Source organism: Microtus oregoni, unplaced genomic scaffold, assembly GCF_018167655.1.
Source record: "Microtus oregoni isolate MIOR12 unplaced genomic scaffold, Mior012 000014F_ref0000157, whole genome shotgun sequence".
NCBI lineage: Eukaryota > Metazoa > Chordata > Mammalia > Rodentia > Cricetidae > Microtus > Microtus oregoni.
This window is the reverse complement of record NW_024543073.1, coordinates 21,277,724-21,302,278: the sequence shown is the minus strand read 5'-3', so window position 1 is coordinate 21,302,278 and position 24,555 is coordinate 21,277,724. Positions and strand designations below refer to the sequence as shown.

Here is a 24,555-nt window from a genome sequence, read left to right as displayed (position 1 = left end):
GTGTGACTCTTTTTCGGTCTTCAGAACTGAGCCCTTTGGGCAGCTGAGTTCTGCTGGGTCCATTTTTCTGCTTTCACCACTATTTCATGCAGAAGAAATCATGCACAAAATTCACGTTATGCCCATAATGCTCTGGAATATGTCAGCCGAATTAGAACAAATACGTATTTTTCAAAAGCTTCAAGCATTAGAGCAAAACTGACCGTACCTACTGCAGGGTTATGACGGTGAAATGAGACCGTCCTGGCACGAGTGGTACTTAGCTCATGGTAGCTCCTCTTTTTCACTTGAGCCCAAGTTCACATTCCTAATCAAGTGCTAGATTTTTCTTAGAGGAATTGATATTTTGTAATAAAGGAAGCAGTTCCACTACCAATAATCATTTTCTTTTTCTGAAGAAGCCTACTGGTTTGGGCCTATTCTGTTAAGAAAAGTATGGTGTAATCCCTCATTTGCTAGTTAATGGAGAACAGTGTTAGTAAGAGTATCCAGTGGACAGCACTGTTGAGTGCTCATAAGGAATTGTGTCACTGCCTGTCGAGGATGCTGAAGGCTTTGTGACCTGTGACTAGTTGCTGATGTCTGGACTCTTTGGGACAAGGTGTGGAGACTCAGCATGAGTTTGGTTAAAATGTTTAATAGCAATTCAAATAAATAAAGGGTGCTTTCTAAGAAACATTTGTAATAATGTCTGCTGTTTTAAGTATTGAGATAAGTAATAAGTCAGTGTTCTTCCTAGCCCCTGTCTTTGTATGGCAAATTGCAAACTCACATAAAAAACATAGCAGGAAAATACATGTATCTGTCTCTCGTTAGGACCCAGTCTCTGTCAGCATTTGCTACACTTCTTTTAAAAGTGATAGCTCTGGAGCTTGAAGCTCCTGTTCACATTTTTCTTCTTCCTTATTGGTGACCATGACTGTACTGTTGATATGTTTGATTCAGTCCAGCTTATTTTCATTATGAGCATGCATTAATAAAATCCTACTGCATGTAGTTCTGAAACGTGTGTTCTACTTTATTATAGTTTTGCAGCCTTTCACGTCATGTCTTAGAAATAGTGATATGTATAGATGTGGTTCATTTACTGTTTGAAATTCTGTGAGATACTCAAGTTTCTACTTGTCTGCGCCTTAGAAAGTGAACATTTTTACTCATCGGGTACATTTTGATTCTCAGTGGGAAACTGGGTGAATTGTACTGATATTTTGGGGATCCCTCCTAAAGTTAGGAACAGGTTTCCTGATTTAGACCTTTTCAGAAATATCTTTGCCTTGCTCTTTGTTCTCATTTGACAAAAGGATCGGGACTGTGACATTGCTGTGTATGTGTGTGTGTCTCCCGCCTCCCAACTAAGAAAATTAAGTAAATGTGAACTAGAAAGGAAGTCCTGAACAAGGGCTATAGTTCAGTGGTCTAATACTTGCCTGGCGTACCTGAACCCTCAGTACTTACTGCTCTGACGAAAGACAAACAGCAAGATCTTATAGAAAACCTTTCAAATTGGCAGGAAAGTTGTTGTTGCATTAAAAAGCTCCAAGTCATAGAAAAGATCCTTTGGTCATGAAAGTACCGTAGAAATAAGTAGAAATGCTTATAGTTACCTCTAGGGTAGGTTAAGAATTGAATGCAGTTTCCAAATGTATATATCAGTCTCTTGCCTTTAAAAAATAACTGCTGACAGAGACAGAGACCCACACTGGAGCACTGGACTGAGCTCCCAAGGTCCCAATGAGGAGCAGAAGGAGGGAGAACATGAGCAAAGAAGTCGGGACCACGAGGCGTGCACCCACCCACTGAGACAGTGGAGCTGATCTACTGGGAGCTCACCAAGGCCAGCTGGACTGTGACCGAAAAAGCATGGGATAAAACCGGACTCTCTGAACATGGCGAACAATGAGGGCTGATGAGACGCCAAGGACAATGGCATGGGGCTTTGATCCTACTTAATGTGCTGGCTTTGTGGAAGCCTAGCCAGTTTGGATGTTCACCTTCCTAGATATGGACGGAGGGGGGAGGACCTAGGACTTACCACAGGGCAGGGAACCTGGACTGCTCTGTGGACTGGAGAGGGAGGGGGAGAGGAGTGGGGGGAGGGGTAGAAGGGTGGGAGGAGGGGGAGAAGGGTGGGAGGAGGGGGAGGGAAATGGGAGGCTGGGAGGAGGTGGAAACTTGTTTTTTGTTTATGTTTTTTTTTCTTCTTTTCTTAATAAAAAAAATTATTTAAAAAAAAAATAACTGCTGTTATACTGAATGCTGAATTCTTCATGCCTTTTTGTGTTCCTTGTAGTAATAGCGTCTTAGGCTAGTTTTATGATGATTTTAAATGACCTTTATTATTGTGTGCCGACTGTTACACCACATTCGTGCATCGTATAATGCCATTTTGGACATTAACAGACCATGTGTCCTGCGGTGGTTCCACTGACACTTGGTGATTCAGAAGCTGTGTCTGTGAGTGTAAGGGCCCCACAGCCATGGAGCTGCCTGATGTCACATTTCTCGGGGCGTATCTTTGTCATTAATGTGTAGTTGTAGTAGAAGAATTCAGTTGTTTGAGTAAATATTTGCCATTTTATCACTTGCAGAATATTCCGGTAAGGATATGGTGCTCATCTCTTAGATACTCTAAATAGTAAGTTCCTTAATTTTTGTAATACTTACCCTCAGATTCCTTTTTCCTGTGTGCCAGTCAGTATGAGGAGCATGTAAATAGTGTTTGGATAGCTTAGCCTTTAGTTGGTAACAGTAACAGTTTCTTAAATCTAAGCAGAAAAATTAATCTAAAACCAAAATTTAATAAATTAGACCAGAGCATATTGACTATTTCTGTTAAAGTGTATTTTATCTCATTTTCTTGTTTTATATAATTTTTTATGTAACAGTGTTATTTAGTGTTTTGAACTGGACCCTTTGTGATGTTAAAATGCCTTGGTCATTTATTGAAATGTTCCCTTTCTAAAAGTTGCCCTGGAAAAATCTAATTTATGATGATTATCTCAATGTCCCATCCAGTTAAGATGTGTCCCCAGTTTTAATTTTTAATGAGGTGATGTACTTAATAGTTAAGTTACAGTAACACACAAGCAGATTTATTCAACTCTGCTTTGAACCTTCGTTTCTGCCATGCTGCTGTTCAGTGATATGTGAGCTAAGTGTAGTGGCCCACACATCTGTAACCCCAGTGTTGGCAGGAGGGCAGGAACTAGATCTTTGATGCACCTTGACCAATCAGTTGATGCAATCCATGGCCTCTGAGTTCAGTGAGAGACCCTGTCTCAAAGCATAAAGTGGAATGCAATAGAGAAAAACACCCAAGCTGATCTCAGGCCAACACATGCACACATGCACATATGTATGCACACATATACAAACACACTCATATAATCTGTATTTATATACAGATATTATGATATATAGAGAATACATTGAAAATACTAGCAGGTTCATAATTTCTAATGATAAATTTAAATTTTGAAAAATACAAGACTTAAACACTTTCAAAAATACATTCTTCAGAGAAATGCCGATACATTACTACTGAAGACAAATAGCAAAAAAATTGATTACTATAGTGTGTGATGAATCATTGCATATAGATATGCCTTTTATGTTATGAAAATTTTTATTTTGAAAATACATTTTAATAGAACTGTTTTATAAGTCATAAATACATATTTTTAATTTTCAATGTAAATAGTGTCTCTGTCAATATATTTTAAAGGTTTAATTTTGTAAAACTTAGTTTGAGGATTAAGGAATTTATAAGCGGAATGTATGGCTGCCATTTTAAAAAGTGCATTAGTAACTTCTTTTTTTGGTTAAGTTGAGTTGCAGATTCTCAGTCTCAATGCTAAGAAGGACTTTAGCATTAACTAGCTATGAATTTTTACTCTGATTTGAGGACAGGAATGGTTCCGTGAGTCCCAGCTCTCCTGTCCAGGTAGTTACAGTTCAGGGTGCCACACCCTGTCCAAGCCTATGTTGCATTCCTCCTATGCCAGGTATTGGCTAGTTGCTGTTCTTTAAACAGGTCTCAGTCTTTACTTACAGATGAAGCAAAGCAGGCAGCAGTTTGTGGTAACTAGAATAAGGAGAGATCTACAAGCGTTTTATAATTCCTCCTTAACAAACCTATGCCATCGCTTTTAAATACCTTGCTTCCAAAAGAAGCCTGCTTCCTCTCCCCATCAATCATCCCAGCTGGATATTATTTTAAGGGGTGCACCACCCCCGTCGCTGATCTCTGACGTATTGTTCTAGCATTGTCTTTGCATCTCCCTGTTGTGATTGAGTCTATTTTTTTTATTTCTAGTGTGTGCAAAATGTTCTAATGTAAATGATTTACTATGCTTTTGTTATTTTTTATTTTGTGAATCCTATTTAGCTTATATTTACAATTGTACACATGTAGCCTTCTAAATTAAAATTGCTTTTTCATTTAAAAACACTGTAGTTTAACATACAAACCTATTTTGTTACATTCCAATTTTGGTTTGATTATTATTAAAATCATCTCAATATATGTTAATGTAGTGCATTCAGAAGTTGACTTAGCAAGCCTGATTATGGTGTAAAAGCTTACGTAAATAAATAAATGACCAATATTACTAGAGGCTATAAGCAGCATGGCGGAAAAATGGAAGAACTCTTTTATCCTGGTTTTTAGAGGGCATCAGCAGCTTGCTTTTATGAAAAAGTAACAGCTAAATGCACTGCAAATAATTTGCAGTAATCCAGTTCAGTGATTCATGTGTCTGCTTTAATGGGTCATAATTCAGGGTAAAGTAACTGAGTGCCGTCAGAGTGCAGACACTGCTTATGCCAGGGACAGTATCTCTTCATAAAGCACACCTCAGGAGAAGCCGTTTGCCAGCCCCTAATACTCTCTCATGTTTTGATGTCCTGCATATTTTTCCGATTAAGTTTTGAGTGCCATGTTTTTAGTTGTATTTCCACATTCATTATTCTCACGTAGACTCTTCAGCGGGTTTGCCATATATGATTATTTTTTTAATGATGCCTTTCTTTCCACTTCAGCAGTTTAATAATCTAGCACATGGCTGCTTCTCGGTGCTCAGCATTCACCTCCCCAGCACGGAAGAGGACATGTGCGTTGGCTTCGGAATCCCATTTGCCATGTTAGAGATGCATATTCCCTGTGGAGTGACATTTGTTTGACATAACCATTCGTTTTTATTACGTCTTTAAATATGTTTATCCAGAGTTATCAATAATCATAAATAACCGTATTTTCAACTTGTTCTGTTTTTTTCGAGCAGACAAAATTGCTTACCCAGTACATATTAAATCTCGGCAAGTATGATCAAAACTACGACATCAGAGACCGCACAAGATTTATTAGGCAGCTTATTGTTCCGAATGAGAAGAGTGGAGCTTTAAGTAAATATGCCAAAAAAATCTTCCTAGCCCAGAAGCCTGCACCACTGCTCGAGTCTCCCTTTAAAGGTATATCAGACTACACAACTGTAAAACCCGGTGTCTACAATTGTGTCTGTGTGATGTGCTTCAAATGTATCTCCTAGAAAAATAGACGACTTCCATGTCAGTCTATGAGAACAGTGTGCACACACTGATTCATCTGTTCAAACTTTATTCTTACGCTTGTTAAACTCTGTATTTCTGTAGACCTTGTTTGTCTAAATACTTTGAGGTCCTCTGGTTTTTATTCTCATTAGGCAGATTAGCTGAACAGTAGATAAAATAGCTGTTTTGTTCTTGTAAGACACAGGCTTTATTTCTGCTTTAAATGCTTTCATTTTCAGAGGGTGAAAGTCACCTTAATAGTAAGTTACTAATTAAATATCTGTGTACACTAACGTCAGCATCTCTAGGAGAAATTATTTCATACAAATATTTTTTTTAATTTAAGTTCAGTTTTCAAGGAAGAAACTTGTGTTCTTTCCCCCAGCTTTTTAAAAAGGGACTAATTAAATATCTTATCATTTAAGTCGCTACTGTAGTTCGAATCACGTGGTTATGTAGGTTGGTTTCCACGTTGTTTCTTATTTGTTGTAAAGCAGTAAAGGCAATTCAGTTTGGTAGAAAAACTATTGAAATTCTGGATGTGTTTGTGCCAAGGCATGTATATGGATTGTTTAACTGCGCTGTCATTCCTAATATTCACAGTAAAGTAATTTTTAGAGAAGCTACATTTCAGAGCAACACCTCTAAACACACTGACTGATTAGCTTTTTTATTGACCATTATGGGGGAGATTATTGTAATCTATGGGCTGAAATCAGTTTTCTGACCTATGAAGAGCTTCCTGGTTTATATTTATTCTTTGACATTTGTGGTAATACGCCAATTGCCTTGAGTTCGATTATGATTGTTATCTGTTATATTCAGCTCATATTGTTTATTTTCTATTTTCCTCCATTTTTAATAGATAGGGATCATTTCCAGCTTGGCACCTTATCTCATACTCTCAACATTAAAGCATCTGGGTACCTGGAATTATCTAATTGGCCAGAGGTGGCGCCTGACCCATCGGTTCGCAATGTAGAAGTAATAGAGTCAGTAAGTTGACCTTTCTGAGATTAATTTTGTTCTAGCAATGAGAGCGTCTGAGATAACTACCTTTTTATATAAAAGCCTTTGAGCCAAAAACAGAACGCTGTTCTAGTGATTCTGAATGCTATGTGTTAGATATACCTTGCCTTATAGGAACTAAATATTGTGGTTTTCCGTGCCTTGCACGCAGACTGTTTTTTGCTTCAAGGAAATAGAGAATTGAATTCTCTGCATCAGCGCCAACCGCATTTGTGCGATTGCATTTGTAGCTGTGTAGATTCAATTTCTAAGGTATTTAGTTTCAATGGATTGAGCTTTTTCTACTTTGTTAGAGATTCGTAAGCTTCCTGTCAATGTTTTTATAAATAATTTTTGCTGTTCTTTTCCAGAAAAGAAAAACCTGTACAAAATGTACTGGGTTTTCTGTTGAGCCCGGTTGTAAGTGACACTTAAAAATAGGTAGGGAGCATTGTGTACCAAAGATGGCCTTGATGAGGGCGCACTTAAAAAATGAGTAATACACTGTTTTCGCATTTGTTTTTGAAATTGCCATAATACTTTTTCTGAATCTTTTCTTAAAGGTACTAGCTACTAGGTTTAAATAGAATATTGCCTGTTTATTGTTTTATAAATAAATGTGATAAAGGGATATTTTGCTTGTACTTAGAAATTGTGTGGAATATTTCTGTTGCTTTTTGAGGTAGGATTAATTTAAATGGAGCTGTTGAAAGTTCCATTATGGATGTTTTTTGATATAAAGGCACAGTGAACTAGAATTTATATAATCAGAATTCTTTACCATTAACTCCTGTTGGAAAGTTCCTTAGCCTCATTACTCCCCTTCCACATGCAAAGGAAAGAATCATTACTCTAAACACCGTCCCTTTAATGAGCATATAATTGCCCTGAGAAATGGCTTTCTTTTGAATATGAATCTTATACTGGCCTTGAACATATCTGGCAGCAGATGATTAATAAATATCTCAATTTACAGCCCTGGTGGTAGATGTTTAACAAACATCATCTTGCTTAAGACTCATAACAATATTCTTTTTTCCCCCTGAGACAGAGTTTCTTTGTGTAGCACTGACTATCCTGGAACTCATTGTGTAGACCAGGCTGGCCTCAAGCAGAGATCTGCCTGCCTCTGCCTCCCAAGTGTTAGGATTAAATCGTACATGCCACCAGGCCCAGCTCAGTATTTCCATTTCATAGGTGAGGAAACCAAGCTTTAGAGAGCCTAAGTAAATGCAGGTCCCCATAGTTCCTGCAGAGCAGAACTGTGCTCCGTGTCCACTGTCTGCTGTGCTCTCTGCATACTTTCCTGTGATGGAGGCAAGGACGCCTGAGCTTGTTTGCAGATCTGTGTCATTCTCTGTGCTTGCTGCCGTCATTTTCACATTTTAACAAACTATCTGTGTCTAAAGCTAGCCAAGAAAATAATCTAAAAGTTATAAAAAACAAACAACTGGGGCTTGGGAGGTGGCACAGTTGGCAAGGTGCTTGTCACGCAAGCATGAGAACCTGTGTTTGGTCCCCAGCACCCACATAAAAACCCCACTGTGAGCCGGGCGGTGGTGGCGCACGCCTTTAATCCCAGCACTCGGGAGGCAGAGACAGGCGGATCTCTGTGAGTTTGAGGCCAGCCTGGTCTACAAGAGCTAGTTCCAGGACAGGAACCAAAAAGCTATGGAGAAACCCTGTCTCGAAAAATCCAATAAAAAAAAAAAGAAGAAAAAGAAAAACTCCACTGTGGTGGTGCCCATCTATGAGCCCAGCACTGATGAGGTGGAGACACATGAGGCCCTTGGCATTCATGGCCCGCCTCTCTGGCTATGTCACCTAGTTCCAGGCCCAGAGAGAGACCCTATCCTATTCATGAAAATATTTAGCATTGACTCTGGCCTCCATACTCAACATGAACACATAAAACACACATGTTAAAAATAAAGCAATATGATGAGTGAAAGTTATGAAAACTCATTTTTGTGTGTTTTTCCCTGCAGCTACGTCTGCTTGGGTTTCTTCCCAGTCTCAGCACTGTTCAGCACAGTTGCCTATTGTACAAGTTCTGTCAGATACTAGGATATGGAGACAGTGGTCTTTGCTATGATTCTTCTGCAGACATTCTCTTTCCTGATAATCATGCCTCCTTGCTGTTCTGGTGCTGTTTTTTTTTTTTTTCTTGATGGGGTACATAGTGTTTGGCTCGCCTAGAGCAGTCCTCTTATCCTCCCACCATATCCACTCTCCCTCCCCTCTGGAAAGGGTTTTACTTCTCAGAAATTGATAGCGGTGCTGTGCAATTTAATTTTGTTTCTGTAGTGTTTTTATATGGATTGACTGGCTTCTTCCATTTTCATATGTTCCAAGCACTAACTCTCTTATAAAGATGGTACCTAAGTAACCTGTTTTCTTACCTTCATTTCATTGTGTAGTTCAAGAGAGATTCCTGAAATTAATAATTAATAACTTATGAAGAATAATTATAGCTGATGGAACCAGATTAAGGTATCCATTTAAGCCATATAACAAACAGATTCATTCTACTTGTCTCTGAGATAGGGGCTTAAAATGTTCTACGAGGGATACAATGAAATATAAACCGAATGTAACTAGTTCTATTTTGAAATGCATTCATACCTGCATAGAGTGGTGTTCAGATTATCCTTTTTGTTGTTCTCAGTGCCTCTCCTCCCTCCTGAAGGCATAGAATGCATTTGTGCACATGATACACTGTATTATTCTGGGTTTACTATCTAGTGATCCTCTAAGGTCAAATCTCATTATTATGAAATATAACTTAGGAAGAAAAATGGCTGAGGCTTAGATAATCTGACATTTTAATCAAAACAACAGGGAGCCTAGTCAGGTTGACACTAGAAGTCACTTTGAATTACACACCACCATTTCTACGATATCAGATATAATGTATATTTATATTAAGGTATCAGTAACTTTTGTAGCTCCTTTAGAGTTTTTTTGGTTAGTTACAGAAAATCCTTTTTTTCCAGTTACACAAAGACTCTTTTGCATATCAAAGGCATTTTGCTTTGTAAACACATAGACAACTTGCTGTGTAGAGGACCTTAGCTTTCGTGCCTCTCCATCTCTTCTGTTCTCGCTTACTCTGTCATGGCTGTCACACCACAGTGGATTAAATGGTGTAGGCTTTGTCCCTTAAATGTCTGAAAGCTATGTGAATACAGGAACTCATATATTCAAGTAATTTTTGTTAGTTTTCTTCTCATTTTCCAAGTATTTTTTTTTCAGGCTACTGAAGCTTCTCTTGGGCAGTTGGGGTTGTGAGCATTAATATTTTTGTTGTTTGTATTAGTATTTTAAAACATATTCTCAGAAAATTGTAATGTGCCTTTAGTGTTGAGGACAGTCCTTAGATTAGAATCTGTGCCATGCTGTAAATTCCTTTACAACACATACAATCTCTCTGTCTCTCTCTTTCTCTTTCTCTCATCAGGCTGGCACGCACTGGAAACTCAATTAAAAGTGTAATATAAATGAGTCTTAACCATTTTGACCTTTTAAGAAATCTACATTTTCATGCTTTGTAGAAGAGAAAATATGAAACATAATTTTTCCAAGATAATCAGGGTCACTATTATGACAGGTTTATAGTAAAGACTTCTCCTAATGCCATATTTAGTGAACACCAAAGAGCATCACTTACTTAAATGCAAGCAAATATTTTCTGAATATAAAATTGAAAGCTTCAAGGGTGTAATAGGTATAAGTAATACTTATTACAGGCACACATACGATGCTTCAGTGTAGAGGGTTAGAAATTCCCACCTTAGGGAAGAAAAAGACAGGTAGATCACATAGCATATTATAAGGCAGCTAGCACTATTTTTTTTTTTTAATAAGGAGTTGGAGTTGTGCTGAGGTAGAATAGCTGAGGGCAAGACCCTCAGACAGAGCAAGTCTAGGAGTCTTTGGAGGAACAGTAAGAATTGGCTGGAGCTGAGTATGCGAAAGGAAGAGGAAGTGAGTGGGAACAGCTTGTTGAGTTTGTCCAACCAGACTGTTGTCACCTATTTATCTGGGTGAAATCAAGAATCACCAAGGTTTGAAACCAGAGAGTAGCTGGACCCGACTCTTCTGCTGTATTCAACAAGCTTTGGTTGGGGTTAGTGGAAAGGAGAAGCAAGGTGAGCAGTTAGGAACGTGCTGCAGTAATCCAGGAGAGACGGGTGCCCGAACCAGGGCGGAAGAGCATTTCTCTGCAGCTTAGGCGCTGAGGCTATGGGAGAGAGAAGCTTTAGCACAGGAAGATGTTCACTTCTGCCTACATTCACTGCGGTTTGCTTGCTTTTGTCCAAGTGCCAAGCTATCAACATAGATTATTGGTACTGTAGGTTAAGTTTTTTCTGTGGACCTACAAACACAAACCTTTGTCAAATGATCTGGAAACATAACATGAGTGACTTAACAGTGGACTCTGAGGGGAGTGTATGCTTTGTCTTTAAAAGTGGATGACTTGTTGTTGAGACTTGTAACAGTTGTTTTCTCTGTTGAAGTCTCAAACTTTCTTCTGAGTTCATAGTGAACTTAAACAATTACATTTGTCAGGAGTATGAATCACTTAGTAAGAATTCATTAATGTTTATTTTGTTTATGTATACAGGCAAAAGAATGGACCCCAGTTGGAAAAACAAAGAAAGAAATCCCTGCTAAGAAATTTTACTCTGAATCTGAGGAGGAGGACGAGGAAGAGGAAGAGGAGTCCTCTGACAGCAGCAGTGATAGTGGTGGGCCTTGTAATTTATCAAACTGTATTATTCATACTATAGATTACATGTGGATGCCCCTTATCTTTTCCTTTCTTTCACCCGCCATCCTGTTTAAGACATGTCAGAATTCATTTCTTTTCAGAGCTAGGAAGTTGAGGGCCATATGCAGTGAAAGTATGAGCAGCGTGGATTCAGAACCCTGGGCTTCAGCTGTACCAGCCAAATAAAGCACCTGCTTTTCCATCTGATAGAGAACATTTTAAAAATATGCCTTTATGGCTCACAACTGTCTGCAACTCCAGCTCGAGGGGACCCAACACCCTCATACAGACATCCATGCAGGTGAAACACCAATGCACATAAAAATCATCATAAAAAAGTACACCTTTAATCCCAGCACTTGGGAGGCAGAGGCCAGCATGGTGTGCTTTTTTATGCTTTATACACCATCTTCATCCTATTGTTTATAAGTTGTTCCCAGATTAGCATTGTTCAACATTTGAAATTCTGTTAACATTGTGGCTCTTCGTGAGCTTGTTTAAATAGCACAGTTCTGCATGCTGTGGTCCTCTGTGAGGGGCTCTATGGTAGCTTCCAGAGGAAAAGCAACCACCTAGTACGAGCTGCACCCAGATTGTTGTTGCCTCCCATGTGATGGCAGAGAGACAGTGACTGCAATGCTGTGCCCACTCCCCCCATCTTGTTCTTTGTGTGGGGTAGATGGATGGGTGGGTGTGGTGCATGCCTGTGTGAGAGCAGTCACGTGTACATGCACCTGTGGAGGTCAGATGTCAGTGTCAGGCCTCTTTCACGTATTTTTTTACATTTTCCTCACGTGTATTCATTTGCATGGGTGGGAGGGAGACACAGTCCCGTGGCCCTTGTGTGTGGAGATAAGAGGGCAGCTTGGAGGAGTCACTTCCCTCCTTCACCATGTCGGCTCAAATGATGAAACTAAGTTTGGCAGCAAGCACCATCTCTCTGCCCCTGCCCCTTATTTTGTGAGGCAGTCTCTACTAGAGCTTACTGCTTTCTCGAGGCTGAATAATCAGCAACACTCCCCAGCCCCGTGCCCCAGCCCCAGCACTAGTTACAGATTTGCACCCCACCATACCTGACTTTCACATGCATTGGTATTGGGGATCCAAATAGATCTCCGCATACTTGTATAGCAAGCACTTTACCCCTGAGCCATCTCCCAGCCCTGTGACTTCTTTTTGTTATTTCCAGTATAAACCAGATAACTGTTTGTATCTGTAACTTTGAATTCACAACAAATTCCTGTCCTCTGCCCCAATCTTCCCAATCCTAGAATTATAAGTGTGCATCATCATGCCCAGCTCTTAATGCATCACTTCTGCAAGAACACTAGTGTGTCATATTATCAGCCTGTGGGAGACTCTTGGGCTGGGAAAAGTAAGTCTTAACTTTGGGAATTTTGCTTACTGGAAAAGCTTGCTTCCTTCTCAAAATTGGTTCCTAGGAAGATCTAACTGTTGCTTTTTCTTTCACTAAGTGAAATTTTTAGTAACAAGTAGCAGAATTCAAAATTCTTTCTTATACCAGTCTTATGCATTCTATATATATATATATGTCATGCCCTAGCTAGCTGCTTTAGGTTTGGAAGAGAGGCTCTCTCCATCTGGTTTTCTTGTGCATTTTGTCTTTGCTCTGCCCATTATCTGAGCATCTTCTGTCTGTGTGAGTAGCTGTTGGACCAAGGCTTCTGAACAGACAAGGTCCATGTGAGTCAGGGCCTCCTTTCCTTCAGTCACTGTCTGTCTTTCTGGGTCGCTGTTGACCCGGTGCCTCCGAACAGACATGGTCCATGTGCAGCAGGGCCTGCTCTCCTTCAGTCACTGTTGATGGTTATGGTCTCCTACGTGTAATTAGCTGGTTGTAAGTGAAAGAGCAGCTGGTCTGTCTTTCAGAGAGCGGGTCTGGGAGTGAGAGTGGAGACACAGGCAGTAGCAGTGAGGACTCCTCCAGCGGAGAAGAGAGTGAGACCGGAAGTGAGGCAGACATGGAATGCAAGAGAGCGAGCCAGAGGAGCTCAAAAACCAAGAGGAAAAGGTGAGTTTCTTTGTCCCTTTCCCAGGAGTTTCTCCTTAATTCACAGAATTAGAAAATGCCTGTGTATTTTCTCCAAAACAAATGGTAAGCCTTGTGTACTGTGCTTAGGTTTCATTTTGAACTTGAACAGATAGATCTTAGGGTACATTTTTGAAATTGCTATCACCTTGGGAGACTGCCTTAAGTGACCAAGCAGTAGGGATGAAACACTTAATTACCTTTTGCAGCAATTTTGCTGAGGGCTAAAATTAAATCCTTCAGCACTTTGCCATTATGTAACTAAGACAATTGATTTTTCTAAATAATGTTACATTAAAAAGATTATGATTCAAATATCAGAGTCAAAGGCTGTGAAGGAAGACGGTCAGGAGATACTTAAGGGTTAGTTCTTTTCAAGATCTGCCATTACCAACAGCAGCCTCGTGTGTTAAAGCGTCATTAAGATTTTGAGTAATTGGGGCTAATACCTTGGATTGTGTGGCTCTGTTTCCCCCACTGCTGTCATGGTGGCCTCTGCTGACTCCCTGGCCCTTCTCGGGGGCCGGCTGCCCGCTCCCTTGATGAGCTTGCAGCTTGGGCTCAGTCGTGGCTGACAGCACTGATTGGGCGCAGTACGCTCTCTGCTCCTTTTATTACAGACAGTAATTAAAGCAGCTCGCCCTGCCACTTCCATAACAAACACAGCATAATGCCCTAATTATGACTTTATTAATTTAAGTCAGGATTTAATGATTTTAAAAGTGATTTATATTGTTTTTCCTGTTCAGAACAAATGAAATCTGTAGGTTAAATTAATACAGGCTTTTCATCATTGCAAAGTTAAAAACCTAGTTACCAGTAAATTCTTCTCATTAGGTTAACATCTGAAACTCTAAGCAGTAAGGTAAACAATAATTATCGTCAGAATTGAGTGATGCATAATAAAATAACACTTTTACCTTTAAAATCTTATCTGGAGTGCCAGAGCGAAGTCTCTTGAGAATAGCTGGCTTGTTGCAGGAGAGCGTCCTGGCTTGTGATCACCTGGCCTTTGAGGACACTGTGCTTGGCTTGCATGTCAGACTAGCTGTGATGATCTGGTTTGGGGAAGTACCTGTTTCTAGAAAGCACAGCAGTGTCTCCTCAGGTGACAGAGGCCATTATGGTATATGCTTATAATCACATATTTGTTTTGTATTTTTTCTCGAGAAAAAAAAATTTTAATCTCCATTTATATTTTAATTTAAAGTAATTGTTACACCAAAGTGAACTGTAAAGACATTCTAAGCCCTTCTATTTGCAAGTACATGTTTTAAACAATGAGTTGGGGATAATATATGTTGCCATTATTTTGTAGAAGAGAAAACATCCTATTTTTCTATCTTCAAATATAATTACATGTGCTCTGAGATGTTGCCATGCTCTGTTTTTAATAAACAGCAATCATATTTCCTCCACAAAAATCAATTCTGAGAACTATTGATTCTTCTTCCCTTGCCACTCTCCCTCCTCCTTCCTGGGTTGTGCAGCCTGTCTCTTAGAGTTTGTTTACCATTTTCCAGCAGAACTTTTTAAAGTTCTTAATAATCTCTAAGCATCTTCAGGCACTACTCTTTAGTAGTTGCAAGTGTTGATTACTAAATTTGATTTTACATTCCAAATTATTTTCATGATAGATGGAATAGTATGATAGAAGGGGAAGTAGGATATCAGAGGGAGAATTCAGAGTTCATGATTCCCTCTTCTGGCGGTGTGACCTTAAAGTTATTTAACCTCCAATGTTGGTTCCTTATTGTAAGTGGCTACTAATGGACCCACTACAGTAGAGCATTGGAATGAACTGCTTGAGCACTACCTGGCTCAAGGTAGATTATTAAAAACAAAACAAAAATCTTTAGATTTATTCACTGATTGATTGTGTGTCTGTCTGTGTCAGTGTGCCCATGTGTGCATGCATGTATATATACCTGAGCATATGTATATGCACCACATTGTACAGGAGCCTGAGGAAGTCAGGATAAAGTCCTACTGTTGTAAGCTGTCATGTGGGTCCTTAGAACTAAATGCAAGGACTTCTCTAAGGGCTCTAAACACTTTTTTAACTGCCAAACTATCACTTTAGTCCCTAAGGTAGATTTTTAAAAAATAAAAGAGCAGACTGCTTCCCAGTGCACATGTGGAGTTTGTGTGAGCACATGCTTCCCGGTGCACATGTGGAGTTTGTGTGAACACATGCTTCCCAGTGCACATGTAGAATTTGTGTGAGCACATGCTTTCCAGTGCATTTGTGGAGACCAGAGGGCCACTTGTGATATTCAACATGTAGGTCCTGAACGTCAGACTCTGGTCGGAAGGCTGGTAGTAGGAACTTTTACCCACTGAACCATCTCAGCAGTTTTTATTTAATTTTCTTATTTTAGAATTTTAAAGCCATCTTTATTGTTTTATAAAATTAAATTTGTGTATATAAGTGATTTAGAGTTTATATTTCAAAACTCATCTTTATTCATAGTGATTCAGAAGATGGGGAGAAGAAAAATGAACAATCTAAAGCTTCAGAATCGTCTAGTGCGGAATCCAGTTCCATGGGAGAAAGTTCTTCAGGTTCTGAGTCAGCATCAGAGTCTGATGGTGAACCTGCACCCAGAAAAGTTACTCAGGTACGAGATCACACATGTGTTGTAACTGAAGGTACGAGGTCACGCATGTGCTGTAACTGAAGGTACGAGGTCACGAGTGTGTTGTAACTGAAGGTACGAGGTCACGCATGTGTTGTAACTGAAGGTACGAGGTCATGCATGTGCTGTAACTGAAGGTACGAGGTCACGAGTGTGTTGTAACTGAAGGTACGAGGTCACGCATGTGCTGTAACTGAAGGTACGAGGTCACGCATGTGCTGTAACTGAAGGTACGAGGTCACGCATGTGTTGTAACTGAAGGTACGAGGTCACGCATGTGCTGTAACTGAAGGTACGAGGTCACGCATGTGCTGTAACTGAAGGTACGAGGTCACGCATGTGCTGTAACTGAAGGTACGAGGTCACGAGTGTGTTATAACTGAAGGTACGAGGTCACGCATGTGCTGTAACTGAAGGTACGAGGTCATGCATGTGCTGTAACTGAATGATACATCTTCTTGGAACTTTTTCCATTTAAGAATAAATACTTTTGAGAGTTGAATGTTTTGTTAGAAAGCTAAGAAACTGAAGAAGACACTTTGAATACTGTCATGCTGTAGGATAATGGTTTTGTACACTGTAAAGATTTATCACTTGTATTGGTTTAATAAAACCCTGATTGGCCAGTAGCTAGGCAGGAAGTATAGGTGGGGCAACCAGACTAAGAGAATTCTGGGAAGAGGACAGGCAGAGACGCAGTCAGCAGCCAGACAGAGAGGAAATAAGATGGGAATGCTTCACTGAGTAAGGTACTAAGCCACGTGGCTAAACATAGATAAGAATTATGGGTTAATTTCTGTTGTAAGAGCTAGTCAGTAATAATCCTGAGCTAATAGACCAAACAGTTTATAATTAATATAAGCCTATGTGTGTTTCTCTGGGAGTGAACAGCTGTGGTACTGGGTGGGACAAAAGCTTCAATCAACACTGTCACAACTAAAACTGGATAAATTATCTTCTTTCTTCCTGAGGCTTTGATTTTCCATAATTTTCCCTAATCATCCAGTTCTACAAAGAAGTCAGAGCCACTTTTTTTGCCTGAAAGCATTTTTATTTTTTATTTTAATATTTACTTATTATGTATACAATATTCTGTCTGTGTGTATGTCTGCAGGCCAGAAGAGGGCACCAGACCCCATTACAGATGGTTGTGAGCCACCATGTGGTTGCTGGGAATTGAACTCAGGACCTTTGGAAGAGCAGGCAATGCTCTGAACCTCTGAGCCATCTCTCCAGCCCTCAGAGCCACTTTTTATTCATCTGCTCATGAGATTTTTAGAGTAGACTGTTTCAAGATTGACTTTTTGCTAAAAGGAGCATGAAAGGAAGCCTCAGAAATGGCACTGAGCACAGGACTACAAATAGAGATATATAAGATACTGATTCCAACATGGTCTTTAAAAATATTTATTAATAAATGTGATTATTTTAGCAAGAGACATTTATTTTAGAGCAAATGCAAGAATAATTTGTGTATTTATGTATTTGAATTGAACAGTTGTGATTGAACTTTTTGTCAGTTACTATGAAAATATGAAAGCTTAAATTGTAAATGAAGTTACCAGTACAAAATTCAGATCTGATATTAGATCTTAGATTTTTGATCTTAAATCTTCACCTCATTAGTGAAAATGATCACACAACTGTCTAGAATACCTGTGCAGCATCAGTGTGACCTCCTCTCTTTCCACGTGTCTAGAATAGCGGTGCAGCATCAGTGTGACCACATCCCTTTCCACGTGTCTAGAATAGCGGTGCAGCATCAGTGTGACCACATCCCTTTCCATGTGTCTAGAATAGCCGTGCAGCGCCACTGTGACCACATCCTTTTACATGTGTGTAGAATAGCCATGCAGTGTCAGTGTGACCACTAGAATAGCCATGCAGTGTCAGTGTGACCTCCTCTCTTTCCGTGTGTCTAGACTAGCAGTGCAGCGTCAGTGTGACCACATCTTTTTCCATGTGTCTAGAATCGTGACAATCAAATGTCGCTATTCAATAAATTATGTTTCTTCCTAACCCAGTATTTAAAAAAGAATTTACTTGTTAACTCTATGAATCTAAATTTTTAGTATGTTTTCTGAGTAACAGAAATGAAAATGATTGCACTCAAGCAGGCCTTCCAAACCCATATTCATTGTTAAAAATAAGTATATTTAAAATGCTTCTAGTGTTTATCTTTTTTATTTTAAATATTCTTGCAAACGGTAAAACTTCCTTTAAAATTGAATTCTTACTTATATAACAGAATTTAAGTTTTCTGTTTTCAGAAATTCATAAAAACTTGTAGAGACTTTGAGTTATTAAATGTGGATTACTAAAAACATGGTAGGTTCTCATATTCTCATTTTCTACTCTAAAAAAACTTAAAATCTAATTTTAAATAAAGAGCTTCAGATTCTGACAGTACAACCCAGAGAGGAAAATCAGTGTTTTATAAATGACAGATGTAATTACAGAAGGTTATTCTTACATGGTTTTATAAAATTGGAAAATTGTAGACTTTACTGCCTGTGTAGTGTTAGCAGCAAAGAGGACCCCAAAGTTAGTCATCCACTTTGTTTCCTCCTTGTTGAGGGCTTCAGTTAACAGCTGACAGCCCTTTTGTTTGTTTACTTGTGTTTGCTTATTTCTTTGTTTTGTTTTTACATACCAACCAAAGATTCCCCTCCATCCTCTCCTCACAGCTGTCCCCCCCAACCCCATCCACTCCTCCTCTGTTTCTCTTCAGATACAGGCGGGTCTCCAGTGGGTATCAGCCAGCCATGGTATATCAAGTTGCAGTAAGACTAGGCACCTCCTCCTATCAAGGCTGGAAGAAGCCATCCAGTAGGAGAGAAGGGTCCCAAAAGCAGGCAACAGAGTCAGAGACAGCCCCTGCTCCCACTGTTCCAGAGTCTCACAGGAAGAGCAGAATCGTGAGCCAGGCCTCTTGAGAAATTCAAGCTGTGTATTATTTTGTGCCTATGTTTTCTGTAGACCACACACATTGTCTATCTTAAAATGCCATTTTTTGTCTATATTAGGTGGAAAGATGAATGTTTGTGTTTATTTATTTATTTTTGCTTTTCTTTTACAATTGGACCAAAAATTCCCAGCCTTTTAGCCACCATATCTTTTTATCTCCACTTTATTCTGAATGGCTTGAAGTATATACCATGTGATCATAAGTGTACCAATTTTTTTAATAATAGGTGACTTTCTAGTTGTGAAAAAGTCCCCGTTGCATCAGATGCTGTGACTTTTGCTCAAATTATGAGTAATGAGAGCAGATGGTGGCCACTTTGCCTTCATTCGGTGTGACAGTGTTGGCACTGGAGATTCCTGTCTTGACTCTGCAGGTTGAGTCATTCTTTCATCTGGACAATGCATTTGGGGGTGCACTGAGCATGAACATGAGACCTTGGAGATGCTTGAATATATGACTGTCAAAACAGTTAAGTTTAGGGTGTTCCTGTTAGGTTAGAATGGAGTTTCTGTTGGCAGGTAGCACCTTCATGCTTCAGTCTCCTGGTCTATAAAGCAGAGCCAGTACCCGCTTTGCTGCTTCAGTGTCTTCTGGGGAAACAAATGCATAGGAGCACCCTGAAGTGCAGACCCTCACAGCAGTTTAATGCTGTTCAGCTGGGACCCCTGCTGAAAGGCCCCTGGCCTCCCTTTGGCTCTTGTCTCCTGCACTTGAAAGTGTATCTGTTCTTAGTTATGGCCCTAACTTGTGTCTGCCTTCCTCAGACGACACTGCTGAGTCACCTTGCGCTCTGACTTCTTAGCTCAATCTCCATTTCCCACCTTTTCTATAAAAGCGTAGCTCTGAGTAGCTGTTCTCTGTCCACTCAGCCAAGAAGAAGCCCTGCTTCCTCTTTAAGTTTAGTAAGACTCTAGGCCAACACAGTAATCCAAATCAGACCAAATTAAAAGAAACCCAATTTAATGGATGCCAGCGCTCCTGGGTGGCCCTCCAAAAAACACCACAGAGAAGGGGATGGAGAACCAGGGGGACCCTAAAGAACCGGAAAGACTACTTGTTGGTTCTCTAGGGGGCAGTTTAAATAGCCTGTGGGAGTTCTCTTGACCCTCCCTGGGGAGATGTGATTGGTGGTCTTTCTCGGAGGTGGAGTTTGGCAACTCCTAGGGAAAGGGGCTTAAAATGGTGCTTTCTACCCAACATTCCAAAATGGATGCCAGGAGCTGGGGTGAAGTCCCCAACCAAACACCTCTGACCTCATTTTTGAGTGAGCTTCTACCTCCTCTGCACTTATAGGTTTTATCCACTATTTTCTCTTCTGCTGTCCAGCCCCCTTTAGTGGTTTCTGGCCTTGACAGAGGAGCCAGAAGAGGAGCACAGAGCCTCAAATCTGTCCTCCATTTCCTACACCTTAACCCAGTTACTTCTTAGTAACTTCACTTTCCGCAGACCCTGCTCCGCAGAGGAGGTCAGGATCCTTAAGTGTTTCATGCTTCTTTTTTAAACAGTATTGGAAAATTTGCATGTTTTTTAACTTCCTTTCCACAGTAATATTTCTCTGTTGCTCTTCTAGATATTCTTCCCAAATCTAGACCAAATGCTTAGACCCTGCTGGAACTGCTGGATTTTTAACACCAGCAGAACCAGACACGTGCGTACACAGGACCAGCAGTCTTCCCTCTGGCTCCTTTACTTGATTCTACGTGTTCAGATTGTGCCAGGACCCCTAGAATTTCCATCTGATTTTTCCTATCTGTTTCTTCTTTTCCTCTTTTCACTGTCTAGATCAACTCTACTTCAGCCCTGTAATTCTTTGCTGTATTCATCTTAGCTGATGTTTTCCCAACCCCAGCTTCAGCACAGTGGCCCGGTCAAGCTGCGGTGATGTCCTGCCACCATCTGAGTTCAGTAAACTCCTCGGCCACCGTGTCTGAATCCTCCTCTCTCTTTTTAACTTACTTATATTCTTACCTAATACTCACATTTCTCTTATGAAACTATGTGCTCAGCTGTTTCTGAACCTTTGTTCATCTTTGTGCATTTCTCTTATTAAAGAAAGCAGGTGAGAAGGAAGTGGCCTCCTGTGCTCTTCACTTCTCCTACTGGACGGTGACTGCCGGGAACAGAAATGGTACTGTCCGGAGGGAGGGTGCCGTCCTGGATGATACTGCATTGTGAGCAGTGATGGCCCTAGGACATGATCTTGTCTCGGAGATTTAATTACTTTATGGATGTACTTTTGTGTCCAAGAAGAGTTTGGAGTATCATCATCTCTACAAAGTAATTCTTTTGTCCCAAGTAATGCCTATAACAAAATTGCCTTTTTAGATTTATTTTTATTTTGTATAGTGCTCACCTGCATGTAATGTGTGCATGTCCACACTGGCCATAAGAAGGAGTAGGAATTCCTGGGAACTGGAGTATCAGTCACTTGTGAGCAGCTGTGTGGGACTGAACCCAGGTCCTCTGCAGGAACAGCCAGTGCTCTAAGTCCCTGAACCTTCTCCAGCCCCACAAAATCACCTTGAATAGTTCATATTTTAAGCACTTTTACATACTTTATACAATGTAAAGGAAAATATCTGGAAGATTAGAGAGAAGACTTAGCAATACAGACATTGTGTGAGGAAGTGATTCTCATTTGTATCTCTGCATCTTGGGCTTTTTCGGTTTTTTTTTTTTTTGTAACATAAGGTCATGACACATTAGTTGGGATCTCTGGTGTGTGCCTCAGCTCTTACATATGGAGATATCAGTGAGTATCATGGTGATCTGAAGTCATGACTATAATGTACATAGTTATAGTGAACGCATCTGTTTCTTTAGACACATTACCATTGTTTTGTCTGTGGAATTGTGTGGCGGCTCTGTGCATGCCGGCAGGACTGCAGCGTATGTGTGTGCACGTGTGTAGAAGCCAGAGGTTGATGTCAGTTATCTTCCTCAGTCATTTTCCACCTTAGCTTTTGAGACAAGACTTGTCACTGAACCTGTATTTCCTGTGTTTGGCTAGATTAGCTGTCCAGTGACCGACCACTGGGTTTTGGCCTGTGTCTGCCTCCTAAATGCTGCATTCCATTCAAGGGTAGTGCCTGGCTTTTTATGTGAGTGCTAAGGATCAAAATTCAAGTCTTCATGCTTGCACAAGCAGCGCTGTCTACCTGACAGATCACTCTGGTCCTGTGTTAACAATGGTAATTATATACAGCATACTTAAGGCCTAGTAAGTCTATTAGTGTTATGTAAGTGTGAAGTATTTGGTGTTCTTGAGTGTAGCACTTAATAGATGTTAAGAATATTTTTGTGTCTGGGTCATGAGATTAATGTATGAACTAGCTATAGAAAAGCACCGGAATTTGTATATGCCAGCAATGTCTGAGATGGCCATAACTATATCAGGTCTTGTGTATCTTAGAACTTTTGCTGTCCCTCTGTCGGAGGTATTGTGACACTGATGACCTCTAGTGACCTCAGAACCCTGCAAACGCACCAATGGAACCATTTCAGGCTGATTTCTGTGCTTTGAGAAGGAAGGACTGCTCACGGGTGTTTACAGGGCTTGAAATCCTTAGCTTGTGTGACGATTGAATGTCGATTTTTATTATAAATATTCAAAGCTTGTGTCTTTCAATGTTTAGTTCATACTTTAAATTCTCCAGGAAAGAAATTTCACTTGAGATTTTAAAACAAAGGGAAACCGTCAAGCAGGCGGTCCTGCATAAGGAAGCAGGCAGTTTTCTGCTGAGGAAGGGTTATTAGACCCCCTTGTATTGCTCATTAGCATTTATTTGCTCCAGATTTTTAGAACAGTGGGTGTTCGGTAAACTTTTCTTACTGTTTATACAACCTCTGTACAATAGAAGCATATCTGCTGCTTATCACGTCAGGTCTTTTATCTACTTAGCTTTTCTGCAATCGGTATGCAAATGGATGTTCATAATGCATGAAAAATCTTTACAGAGATATTGTTACATATTTTTGTTTGTGTTTAGGACTTAAGATCCTTTATTTTTAAATGAATATATTGACTAGAAGTTAGTTTCCTAACCTTGTGACTTTTCATTCCATTTTGAAAATGTTCCTGTCTTGAGGTGTATAATCGAATGCCATAGAAACAAGGTGGCGATTTGAAAGCAGCGAATTGATAAATAGATATTTTTTGCAGCAAGATCTTAAGATCAGTAACTGTTGTCCTTATAAAAGTCAAATACAGTCACTCAGCTGTTAAAAACCTAATCCTCTATTTAAGAAAAATATACAAAAACAAATTGTCTATCTTTCTGCTTGATCTCCTCTCAAGCAGTAACACAATGGAAACAGTGGGTGATCTGTCAGTGTGTTTGGTTTGTCAATGGTGGTTTTGTATAAATATTGGGAGGCTAAGAAATAAAATTCACACAGTAAAATATGATTTCATCTGCCTTTTCTCCGCAGCTCCGTGGCTCATGCCGCGGTGTGAAATCCTCATTTTACACACTTTGCAGGCGGAGCACATGAATTATGCATTGAGCAAGAAAAATCTCCTGCCTCAAGTCCTATATGTGTCTGCCCAGGTTCTGTCTCTATTACCAAGATGAATTGCAAATGGAGAAATGTTTGATGGGATAGGGCTCTTAACTTCTTTGTTTAGAATTCAGATTTTATTTTTATAGTAGACCCTTTAAGTATGAAAATGTTGTGAACTTACTATGGATTTTTTAAAATGAAAAATGAAATATAATGTAGGAGAAGCATGCTTGCATATCATGAAGCATTTTATAGCTTTGATTCGGAATGCAAGGCTTTTCCAACGTGGTGGAAATGACCGTCACCTATTGCTAATGTCATATTGCAGTCACTGCTTACTTGTTCTTCTCAGAACGTCAATGGCATTCTGTCCTTTTTAGTGCCTGTTGTCTGTCTGTTCTAGGCTCTAGTAAGAGATGAACCCAGATTCACATATAGCTCTCCTCTGTGATGGTACACATTCTTGGTTGAGAAGTAGGGTGTAGATTTGCCTTCCGCTCTAACTTTATTTATTTATTTGTTTGATAGGGTTCTAATTTTCAGGTAGGGAACTTGCACTTTGATGAAGGCAGTCTTGTCATGGTAGCTGGTGGGAAGCTACACCCATTGTGTGCAACATGCTGATAACCTTTGAGTTCGGTTTTTGTTCAAGGGCAAAGTCCAGTAGTAATGGGCATTTTCATTCTGAATCTGCTTTCATTTACTTGTAACTGAAATTTCAGTCTCAAAACTAACATTTCTTTTCCTTTTCCTTCAGACTTGACAGGGGGCTGATGCTTTGTGTTTGCAGGAGGATAGAATTAAAATTCAACTAGAAGGAAACAATACTGTTTTTATTTCTTTTTTTAGTTGTAATCATTTTTGGCTTTAATGTGTATTTTTATAAAATTCTTGGACAGTTCTCTGAATGCTAGCATGTAGAACACAGTCATGTGAAAATGTTGTTTCCCAGGTGCTTTTCTAAGTGTGTGTCTGTCTGTCTCTGTAGTCTGTGTGTGCGTGTCTCTGTGTGTCTGTATATGTGCGCACACATGCACTCGTGCTGAAGAAGCCACAAGAGGGTGAA

At 39.8% G+C, this 24,555-nt stretch overlaps 1 protein-coding gene across 1 annotated transcript in view; it reads left to right on the top strand.

Moving 5' to 3' along the window:
- The window catches only part of Ap3b1 (adaptor related protein complex 3 subunit beta 1), a 205,937-nt gene that overhangs the window by 106,921 nt on the left and 74,461 nt on the right, over positions 1-24,555 (top strand). Inside the window, exons 16-20 of the mRNA XM_041663539.1 lie at positions 5,283-5,469; positions 6,413-6,543; positions 11,183-11,306; positions 13,220-13,361; positions 15,853-16,000. Of these exons, the coding sequence (XP_041519473.1) occupies positions 5,283-5,469; positions 6,413-6,543; positions 11,183-11,306; positions 13,220-13,361; positions 15,853-16,000 (732 nt within the window). The remainder of the gene's footprint in view (positions 1-5,282; positions 5,470-6,412; positions 6,544-11,182; positions 11,307-13,219; positions 13,362-15,852; positions 16,001-24,555) is intronic.